We start from the raw sequence: 12,129 nt of genomic DNA on the forward strand, positions 1-12,129 counted from the left end.
TTAATCGCACTCGAGTGTGGCTGCCTGTATTAAGCTAGACCCATGTAACTCCTACACGCCTTGCTACACTTTCTATAGCTCTTCTACAAGATTTAGTTCATCTGCCAAACTTTATGGGTTCCATTCTCGAGCAAAGCTAGAAATTTGTTTTTTGTCAATGCACAATGTACAGCGTATTGCTCAAGAATTGTGTTCTACAGTTCCCATGGCTTAGATTTTAATTAAGTCCACTAAAGAACTGTAATGCCGGATCTCAACATCTATGATGAAACAAGAAATTATCGTGACGCCAATCATATTTTGTGGTAAAGACGCGGAGTCGAGAACGTTTCTGAATGTTCAGTGACATTCTTCATACATTTAATCTGCCTTCATTCTTTTTCAATATCTACACATCGTCAATATTTTATACTTCTTATTTATACATTCATAAATCTTTTTTCCCCTAGTATATAAATTGATTAATCAAACAAAGTGTGCGATTTTTTTTTATCTCAATGTTTCTACTATTTTTAAATTTAAATAAGCCAAAAATCAATGTTGAAATCTGATAATAATTGTTTTTTTACATTTGTAGCAAAGCAGTTCGGTCTTTGGCTGGTATATAAAATTACAACACCGTTTTCTTTGTAGTTTGAAGTTGTTTTACATATTAACAGACAACATAGATAACCAGCTTATCAAATGTGACAAAACTGCTCAGAATTAAAAAATAAATAAATAAGGAGATAGTATGCCTTTTCTGCTACAAGGCAACGTTAACAATAAATGCGTTTATTTATTTCCTGAAACCGGAAAGCATTGATGTAACACGATATGCTATAGTGCTATACATGTGTGTTGTATAATACATCTATTATGAAACGGAATTTTGTGAGGTTGCATTAATTAAGTATAGGATATTCGGAAGTACATTAAACATGTTTTGTAAATGTTTTTCCAAGAAATGTAAGTTGGATTGACTTTAAAAAAAAATTATATGAAATTTTAATTATGTGAAGGTTTTTTTTTAAAGCCGTATTTCGATTGTGTTTTTACCGAAAGATATGTTTTAAAATTTAGCGCTTAAATTAATAAACATAAAAAAATAATTATTTCAATAATAAAATATTACATCTAATTTGGAGATTTTCATTAAAATTTGCAGCTAAGTAATTTAATTAACGATCGATAATACTTTGTTTAAATATGTAAATAATTTTTTAAAAGCGGGAGTAAGCTCCCCATTACTTTCTTGTATATTTGTATAAAGTAACGGTTCGGAAGGCACTTCTAGTGGAATAGCGCTATAGAACTGGTAGGTTTGTTTGAAAAAAAAACGCTTTTTACTTTCTTAAAAAACGGAAATAAAGTATCTCTTTCAGTTACAGGTGATGCAAAACTAGAAATAACCGAGGCGTAGCATCGTATACTTGTACATGAAATTTCATCCACCAAACTGAAAAAGTTTTCAATTTGTTGAGCACATGGAAGTAGAATAATATACCATTTCCGTTTAACGGAAGTCTCTTAAAATTTGAAAGAAGCCTGCGAATACGATCTCATACAGATATGTAAAATGTCGTCCGCCTAACTGAAACGGTACTGTAGTTATAGCTTTTCGCAAACCAGAAATATAGTTAGTAACACTTCCGGTTATCGAAAATTGACTAAAATTTGAAAAAAACAACTGAAGAATTGGATCCAAATTTTATTGATTAAACTTTGTACATCTAATTAAAACATACTCAAGTTGTCGTGAACGCACAGACGACAGACTTGTTTTTTTTTTCGGATTCATGTAGATATAAAACGTAAAAATTAATCGAATTCTATGAGAGACTACTCCAAAATCGAACAACTGCTGCCTTGTAGTTTGTTCTTGGTTGGACAAAGGCTATGGAAGCAAATCCAAAAAGAAAAGCAGGCTGAAATCGGAGTCTAAGGCCTCAATGGCGCATAACCAGTTGACACGTATACTTGTGTTGGAGGGGATCCATTCCAACATTAATGTTAAGAACTAAGAAGAAGAAAGAGCGAATTCTCAATTTTTATTTTTGCACGCTTACAACATTTTCTCCTGTAGGCCTACTCTGAATACGATTATATATATATATATATATATATATATATATATATATATATATATATATATATAATATATATATATATTATACGTTGTATATTTAATATTAAATTTTATAATAGTTCGCTATTTAAAAGTAAATTTATTATTGTTCGATAATTAATTTAAAAAATATTTCCAGCTTTCATTGCAGTTGTTACTACTGTCCTAGTCTTTTGTGGGGTGCTACAGTTTCAGGTTATCTCACTAAGGCTTACCCGGCATCGCTTTTCTTCAAAAGGTAATTAGAACATTTTCATGATTATATTTTAAAAGAAAGAAATCAGTTCATAAAACTTTACCTAATTTATTGAAAACAGTGGAAGTTCAAAATGGTTAGAATCGGATATATTAGATACAATGTGTTAAGCTGGTATTTATAGTCGAATTGTGGGACTAATTAGAAACACATTAAACCTGGACTGGTCATCTTTAGAGAAAGGGTAAAAATGTGTATGTTGTAATAGCTGCTAGCCTGTTTTTGTACCGGGGGTACGCCATTCAGCGCCGAGTCTAAACAAGTACTTGTCGCCTTGTAAATTAACTAAAATAAAAAGAAAATATGCTAATACTGATCCAATCCAAGATTTTTGTAGAGCAATGGACCCAATTTTGTTTTTTATAAGCAAGAACTCATGAAAACTACTGTTACAATTAATTTTCCAGACAGAAGTGTACTTTTTCCAGAAAAATCATCCATATTATTCTTATTCAAAACTAAGTAAAAAAATGAGTTTCTTCAATACACAATTTCTTAAAATTAAAATTAGTGTGTAGGGAATTCAATTACAATTAATTTGTATCGAAATGAGCGGGTTTTAAATCAACGAGTAAAATAATAAGCGTCGTTTTGCGACAGGGGTACTGAAAAAAACTGAGTGAAAAAAAATTCCGATAAACGTAAAAATAATTCCAAACTAAAAGAAACAGCTGCTAGCGTATTTTTGTAATTTCTCTTAGCTGTTTTTAAATGTTAGTTCGTGATAAATAATAGTATTTCGATAGTTCAGAAATCAGAGTATTAAAACACTAACCAGAGTAAAACAATAAAAACACATTTGAGTTAACATTTCGGGCCTGATTTTCCATTAAGTAGCTGAAGTCTAGTTTGTCTGTTTTTGTAACCCGGTCTAATAAGAGATAATGTAGTGAGTACTGTGTCTTGCCCCGACGTTAATTTCCATACCTTGAGTCAGATACTTATCAGAGCTGTGTGAACTCAGCGATATCCTTAAAAACCTAACCTGTTTATTTTTACTTAACAGTGGTCAACTGGATGCTGTATGATTCGACGATCAGGGATTTCATTGGACGACTTAATCACATGATCACACGGGATACCGACGCGCCTCTACGTTTGTTTTCAGCGGTCTGCAGCAACGAAACAAAAAGTTTGTAAACTATTTTTACTCAACTATGTTATATATATACAGCTTTTAGATTGATATTGGTAACTTCGATGTGCTATTCGTTTTTAATTACTTCTAGTGTGTTTATAGATTAGCTCAATATTTTAGTTTAATACTTTTACTCTCAATGCAGGTGTCTATTGTTCAATCATTAGGTCAACGTTTTTGTTGTACAGGTCTCTTGTTCAATCATTAATTCAACGTTTGTTGTCCAGGCGTCTATGTTCAATCATTAAGTCAAGGTTTCAGTTGTACATGTGTCTATTGTTCATTCATTAAGTCAACGTTTCAGTTGTAATGGTGTCTATTGTTCAATCATTCAGTCAACGTTTTCGACAAAGTTTTAACCCTTGCAATCCACGCTTTGAATGTATAGTTGTTGTAATAGTTTGAATAACTATTTTATTTTAAAATTTGTGTGGAGTTGCATTACAATTTATATTTTAGTGCTTCTTTGATCGTCAATGCCCTACATTTATTTTTGTTCAAAACATTTCTAAAACTTCAATCAATTAATCACTTACTTTTTATAAAGCTCGTTCTAAATAATCAATGTTGCAATAAAGAGACCAACCGTTGCAGTTTAAAACAAAATTAGCATACATGTTTAAATTGCATAGCTAAACCTAATTTTAAAAAATAATCCTAAATTGATTTAGATTGTTGCTGTTTGCCTTTAGCTACATACAATATGGCTTGTGGTTTGAATTTGGGAGGTAAAGTTAAGTTTCTATAAGGCTAGATTTGGTTACTTTTTGTTGGCTACGTTTTGTTTGGTTAGATTAGGTTTGGTTAAGTTTGGTTAAGTTGTATGTGTATTTATGTTTATATAATGCTATCCAAAGATGCTTGCATATCTAACTGTACACGACCTTTGAACCCTGACCCCGAGACCCGGTTGCTGGACATTCTGACGTCACCAAACCTGACGCTCTCCGAACACCAGCGTCGCCTGATCCTCTCCATGGGCCAGGCCATCCCTGAGAGTGACGTCATCTTCGTGTCCGCCAGCTCCTCCAATCACTACGACGAGATGCAGGACATGTTCTATAGCCTGCACCAGACGGTGTATCCTCGTGTCAACAATTTCACCGTTGTTCTCTTCGACATTGGTTTAACAGAGGAGCAGAGGATCATAGTGAGTCGTTGGGGCTTTGTATGTGTGTAGGAGTCAAGGTTAAAATCCACCACACCTGTGTTTTTTTACCATTTCATTAAATATTAGTTTGACAAAATATGTTTTAGAAACTGCGCAACGCCATTAGATATTCAATAAAATAGATAACAATTATTACATAGAATCAATTTACTTTGAGTAAAGCAGACACTGAAGTCTTTTTCCCGTTCATGGCCATGACACACAGGGAAGACGACGTTTCATTTACTTCGGCATTTTAAAAGATAGTGTGGTCAGGACAATGCCTAGCCGCATTTATTTTCTTAAACGTGATTTGAGTATGCATCAGCGCTGGGTGACTTGAATTCAGATTCAAACTCGTGACTTTCGGGTTAGCAGTCTATCGCTCTACCGCTAAGACCTCGCCATCTCTGAAATTGTGTATGGAGAGTAGTTTCGTCTAGTTTTCATACAGAGGAAATATAAATATAAAATGAAACAAGTGGGTATATCACCCCACAGAGGTGCACGTCCACCGCCCCTCCCCTTACCAAATAGAAAAAAAGAAATATAGAAATATATACACTACCCCACCATACCTTTATGTCATACCTTGTTTGAAAAACTGACACACGGCTGTTCTATGAATGTTGATCACGTGTATTGTTGTGTAAGATTGACACACGGCTGTTCTATGAATGTTGATCACGTGTGTTTCGTTGTGTAAGATTGACACACGACTGTTCTATGAATGTTGATCACGTGATTATTGTTTCACCCAGACAGAAAAACACTGCCGGTGTCAAGTTGTGAATTTTCCCTTTGAACATTTTCCAGCGCACGTCAAGGAAAATTTTTGTTACGCTTGGAAACCTCTGCTGATACGGGTAGGTGACAACTCTAGATTGTCACTGAAGTAAATCTCGACATTAGAGAATATTATATTGTAAATGGCTGTACAGTAAGTGGGGTAGAGTGGTCGGGTGTTAGAGCTCACGGATACAAACCAAGGGCTGAAGCTGGTCCTTGAAATGAAGCTACAACAAAATAGACGACAGGTCTTTCTACCAATGATATTTTTGATGTAAGTCACCCCCACCCCAATCACACTCACCTGCTTCTTAAACAGGTATAAAAAATTATAGTTTTATATTCTTGTACATGTGTCCGCCCCCGCCCCCCCCCCCCCTGAAAAGATAAAGATGCCTGGCCATTGGCACAGCCGCACCTCCCCAAGCGCTATGATCAAATAAACTACATGTAATCAAACATTTGACCACCAGATGCTGTCATTAAAAATCCACGCTTAATGGAATATCCATAAAGGTATTCTCACCACGAAATAGAATTTTTGTGTGTAATGGAAAATGTAATGGGAAATACAAAAATTACACGAATAGCTTCATTGATCCGCCAAGTTGATTGGTGCAGCTTGGAAAATCGACCAACTGGTAACAATCACAGCTAGAAAACTTCAAGCACAACCAATAATAATTAAACCATTTAAAAAAATCAAGAGTAAGCTCCCCTAAACGTTTTCATGTATTCCAATATTTAAGTAAGTGTTGGGATAGTACTTTCCGGTAAATTTGTGACAAAACAGTTCGTTTTTCGAGGAAAGATTTAGAGACGCAATGCTTTTAAAAGACGCTGCTTTATGAACCATTGATATAAATTATTAAATTCTGAAAGGTTTTAAGATACCGCAAATAGAATAAAGTACCACCTCCTGTTAAAAAACCGTTCAACTTGAAAAAAAAAGGTCTAGGATTATAATTAGGGGGCACCCCCTACACTACTCCTCACAACTAGACAGACACACCTACAGTCAAGATTGCAATATTTTATTTTTTTCCCAACACAACAACGTGTTGAACTTCCAGATTTTAACGTCGAGATTTAAAAAGTTTATACGTTTCTTTTTTGCACAATTGCAATGCTTTCTTCTATGTTCCATATACGAGCAGAGTTTCTTCCAGGCATCTGTTTTTTTGGGGGGTGCCCCCCCCCCCCCAAAGAAAATCTCACCCCCTCCGAACGAAATGGCATTTATATAGAAAATATATACTTTTGACTGTGTTCGCCCCCCGGGAAATTGTCCGCCCCCCCCCCCCCCCCCCCAAAAACAAATTTCAAGTGCACCCCCGGAGAAAAAAGTCTGGAAGAAACACTGTATACGAGGTCGTTAAGAAACGTATCCTTGTATTTTTAAGCCGACTCATGTTTCTAGAATACATTTGCCGATATATCATGAATATTTTGTCCATTTTGAACCCAAGACACTTCCTAATATATTTTACTATAAATAAAAATCTAAACAAATTACCGTATTTATGTGTGTCTCTTCATGTCAGGCTACTATAGAAAAGGCAAGAAGACTTCTGGTTTACCAAGACGCATCCGTCAGATGGTCTGACCGCATCCAACAGGTTCTGGACAGGACGTGGGACATTGGCATCCAATACTTCCGGTCAGATGACATGGCTAGGATACCCCTGCATACCCTGATACAGGTGAGCTGGGTGGAATACTCGCTTATAGCCTACTCAAAATTGTAAGTAATAATATTCCTCTTTAGACATCCATTTGACAGATGAAGTAGTGTTCATACGTTTCTTGTCCTCGACATATGAAACGAAGATGTGGTGGCACTTTGCCCAGCTACCTTTACTTACCCTAACATGAGTTAGGTAGGCCCTACCCATCAGAGCTGGGTGGAACGTTCTACTTACTTAGACCCGGATTTGAACTCGAGACTTTTGGGTTAGAAACTTTGCGCTCTACCGCACCGTTCTATATACTTATATAAACTACACACTATTATACCGGAGTGATTTACTTAAGGTAGTACTGCAAGGTTGGATGATAGAATTATGGTCCGGTAAAGTGCCTGGGATCGACATTAAGGTTTGGTGTTGGGTTAGGGTTAGATTTCAGATCAGAGTTAAGAACAGATAATGCTAAGCAACTATACTTTTGTTATAGTCATGCTAGAACTCTGAATACTATATAGACGCAAATTAGACATAAGACACGCAAGGGGGGGGGGTCGTGGAGTCGAGTGACAGACACTCTGTGTTACGCCTTCCAAGACGGTGACAGCAAATTTAAAAAAAAAAACGTCAATACAAAAAAAAACCCGCTCTTTTTAATATAATTTAATAACATCTGTATACTACCATTCTTAAAATGATTTTTGTTTAATGATTATACTTTCGACTACTTTGGAGAGGAGCCTTGTGCCTTCAACCTATTCCCAGAGTTACCTGCAACCCTCTCCATGTACAGGAAGGATATCTTTAACATCCGAGCTATTCTGGAACCGTGGGCCAGGTGTGCCATCGAGCCGGAGTGCGTGTGTCCGGTCAACCCCTACAAGGTGATCGGGTGTCATGGTGAGCACAAAGATCACAGATGTCATAGGTTGGTAGATGTCATGTTTACGGCTTAATATATATATATATATATATATATATATATATATATATATATATATATATATATATATATATGAATTATTTAATAAGTATACATACACACACACACACATATATATATATATATATATATATATATATATATATATATATATATATATATATATATATATATATATATATATACTAGCTGCATCCCGTGCTCCGCCACGGTAAATCTTTTTTAAAATTACCAACTTGGGAACAGAACAAAGCTAAACACAACACAACACAAACGAACGCAAAAAAAAACACAAACGAAAAAACAAACACAACACTCATAACATAAAGACAATTTAAATGCAATCATAAAGGCATATTGCTCACAGTAGCGCCAAAACCGCGCCCTTTCCGTGCGCCGGCGGACGCGTCTGACATAGTGAATGACTACAAAACAAAAGTTACGATTTGCACCCCCTCCCCTCAAAATTTCAATTTCCACCCCACCCCCGTAAACTTTCGATTTGAACCACCCTCAGACTTTCGATTTGCACCACTTTTGTTTTTAAATTCCCCCCGCTCAAACATTTGATTTGCACCCCCTTCAAACTTTAGATTTGCACGCCCCCCTCGCAAATTTTTTCCAACTGACTTTGGCGCCCCCTAAGGTCGGCAACCGGGAACATATGCCCCCCCCCCCTCGCTACGCCTCTCCTATAAAACCCCCAGCTTGTCCGCAAACCGAAAGATAGAATAATATTAAATAATATACAATAAATAATAGGCAATATTTAAAATATCCGTGTTTTACCTGTCATGTATCACTTTATCAATTCACGCATTTTTTCCCAGTACTTTAAATTTTAAAAATTTACAATAGAGTTTCATAACTAAAACCATTTCGCACCCAATGCACGTGATGACGTGTCTATAATATTGCGGAATAGTTGATTAAAAATTTTAAGTAGTAAACAGTAAATTCAGTGAATGAAATAAATAAAAGATTGCCTTTTATAAATCCATGCTAATTATAATTTTCTAACAACAATTTCCCCTTCCACATCCGCACAATTTGCATTCACATTTTGCTAACTATATTATTGCAACACTAATTCCTTCTAGAATGTCCGTATATTTGCATTTACATTTTTTTATTAGCGTGAGTTTAATTTATTTTTAAATTACCCCCTTGTCAAAATTAGAAAAAAGAGTTAAATTAATTTGATTTTTCTACCATACTGTTATTATGTTATTAAAATGTATCCACTTTTTCTGGGAATCTAAACGAAAATGATATTTGACATTGATCCTTTTAATATGTTTTAGCGATGTGCGTGTATTTAATATTTTCTTTACATTATGCAAAAGAGTAAAAACAGTGGCATTTATAAAATAACTTTATTTCGTTATATAAACAAACCCTACCTATAAATTATAATAAGACACTGCGGTGCACTGAAAAGCACTGCATGGTGCGATGTTTACTTTTATGGTTCCAAAATCTATAACGATGACAGAAGGAAGGAAGGACTGACACACTACTTGCCCGCTTATATTATATATATATATATATATATATATATATATATATATATATATATATATATATATATATATATATGAATTATTTAATAAGTATACATACACACACAAATATATATCATATATATATATATATATATATATATATATATATATATATATATATATATATATATATATATATATATATATAAGTATATCGTTATTTTATCATTTTGAATCTCATATTTGCAGGTTCGATCAGTCAGCAATAGGAATGATAACTGCGAAAATATTCGGTCCTGATTTATACCGAGTGCTTGCCCCTGAGCATGATCAGTTTGTCGGTGTTTATCGTGATTCGAAAAGGCCAAACTACTTTAACTCAACACAAAGTTAAACACCTTTTATTTTTTTACCTAAGTGTGTTTTATATTATGTATGTTTTAGAACTTAAGGCCAGAAACTACTTTTGAAATTAAAAAGAAAGAATCAGAGTGTTTCATTAATCCAATTACATTTTTTCTTTCGAACATAAAATTTAGTTAAATCTGGCCTAGGAGCAATGGTAACTATGTACGAAGTATAAGCATAAAAATATTTTAAAACCTCTATAACATTAAACAAAAGTAGATGGCGTTATGCATAATAACTTTAAGTCTTGTTTCAATGCACTAGGAGGTTAATTTTGAAGTTTGCGTAGACATAAAATGTTTTGGAAAACGTGAAATAAAGTTAAAAAGAGCATTGTAAGTTAGCTCTTACAGAAAACAATAAATTATAATACACAGAAGAGCCCTTTTTATGGTATTTTTTTTTAGTTCAATCAGAAAACGTGGGTTTTTAATTTTTTTTAATGAAAATTATTATGATACAGCTCATGCATATATTTGTTAAAAGCTATAACACAATTCTATTTAAGCAGAAATAATGTATACGACATGTAACAAATTAGAATAAATAAATAAATAAATCCATGAGATCTTTTGAATGGGGGGGGGGATGTAATTTGGGCACCAAAGATATTTATGTGGTGTGTCTAAGGCTAAGTGTCCGATGGCGACGCCCACCCCTCTCCATGCCTGACAACAGCCGCATGCCTCCACCTTGCTCACGAACATGTGGCCGTTGAAGTTCATCTAGGAACTCTTGCGCCCTGGCTGTGACCTTTACTTGAAGGTCTTACTAATTAATAACTTTTAATAATTAATATTAATCTGCCTGGAAGAAACTCTGGTTAGTGTGGTCAGCACTTTGCCCATCCGCCTTAATTTCCTTAACGTGAGTTAAGCACCCTATTTTTCAAGATCGGAAGACGCTGCAATATGCCAGAAACTTTTGCTGAACTACATTTTTTATTATATGATAATCCACTTTTTGTCTTTAAAGAATATATTTACTAGCTAGAGGGAGAAGGGGGGATTTCCTTTACAAGGTAACAACGCTTTTACTATTGATAAGCTTTTTGCACCGTGAACACAGTTTGAAATTTTACAGCAATAGTTAAATACAAGTCACAAGATTTGTAAGAAATTAGATGTTAAATAAAGCATTTAGTGAGTAATTTGTGTTGGTTGTGTTGTTGTTTTAGTTGTTTTATTTTTGTTGGGGGTGTTTGTTATATCAGCCGTATTAATCGTTTGGTTGTGTTAGATGTGTTGGTGGTGGTGTTGGTGGTTGTGGTGGTGGTTTCTTCCAATGTTGCAGCCTGTAGATGTCACCTCTGAACCAACATCTAGGATTGTTTAAGTTTAAGAGAAAAAAGAACAGAAACTTATAACTTATAACTTATAACTTATAATCCCGATTTCCGACCCCCGGGCAGAAGAGGCTCGTAACCTGGGGACATCAACCAAACTCAAAGAACGTTTACCTTTTTGATAAGACAAATATAACTTTAAATCAGACTGACCGGAGTCAACAATCCATATACCGCATAACATGTTGAAAGTGATTTTTAATTATATTGATGGCTATTACCTTTTATATTCCAAATAAGAACGAAGAAGAAGAACTTCAAAAATACTGTACCGTTTTTGTTACTTTTGACTATTTTTTTTTAGACACGGGTCTTTGCCTTTTTAGCCCCGTTTTCTTCACTTTCGCTTGAATAGCCGTTCAGTGTTTCTTCCAGACTTTGTCTCTGGAGGGGGGTTGACTAAAATTTCCGGGGGGGGGGGGGGGGTGGGGCGGACAATGGTAAGGGTATATATTTTAAATATAAACTATCTTTCATTGAGGTGGGGGTGGGTAGGTGGGGGGATAGACGTTTTTCCAATAAGAAAATAACTTTTTTAACTTGAAATATTCGGGGGGGGGGGGGGGGGGGGGTGGAGTGGGGGGGGGGGGGGGTCAAAGCCGACCCCTTCCCACCCCCCCCCCCCCCCCCCGAATATTTCAAGTTAAAAAAGTTATTTTTTTATTGGAAAAAAAATATACAATACATGTTTGGATAACTTTATTACAATGTTTTACGCAGAATATAGAAAAGAAAGCACTGTTTGACAGAATCCTCAATCCCTTCATGATTATGATGAATCACACAAACATACATCAACGCCA

At 34.9% G+C, this 12,129-nt stretch overlaps 1 protein-coding gene and 1 long non-coding RNA gene across 2 annotated transcripts; both read left to right on the plus strand.

The window, feature by feature from the left end:
• Positions 1 to 597: 597 nt before the first annotated feature.
• Positions 598 to 3,483, plus strand: LOC131946301 (uncharacterized). The gene is made up of 3 exons (XR_009387690.1): positions 598 to 948; positions 2,247 to 2,345; positions 3,370 to 3,483. It is a non-coding gene; the product is annotated as an uncharacterized LOC131946301 (long non-coding RNA).
• An 862-nt stretch (positions 3,484 to 4,345) lies between these two features.
• On the plus strand, positions 4,346 to 10,391 carry LOC131946298 (uncharacterized). Its single transcript, XM_059306990.1, has 5 exons — positions 4,346 to 4,655; positions 5,417 to 5,517; positions 6,985 to 7,143; positions 7,845 to 8,053; positions 9,823 to 10,391. Exons 1-5 carry the CDS (start codon positions 4,346 to 4,348, stop codon positions 9,965 to 9,967), a joined length of 924 nt encoding a protein of 307 aa, XP_059162973.1. The 3' UTR covers positions 9,968 to 10,391.
• Positions 10,392 to 12,129: the final 1,738 nt, after the last annotated feature.

The sequence above is a fragment of the Physella acuta genome, unplaced genomic scaffold (genome assembly GCF_028476545.2).
Source record: "Physella acuta isolate Inbredline_101_S28 unplaced genomic scaffold, ASM2847654v3 ptg000550l, whole genome shotgun sequence".
Taxonomy (NCBI): domain Eukaryota; kingdom Metazoa; phylum Mollusca; class Gastropoda; family Physidae; genus Physella; species Physella acuta.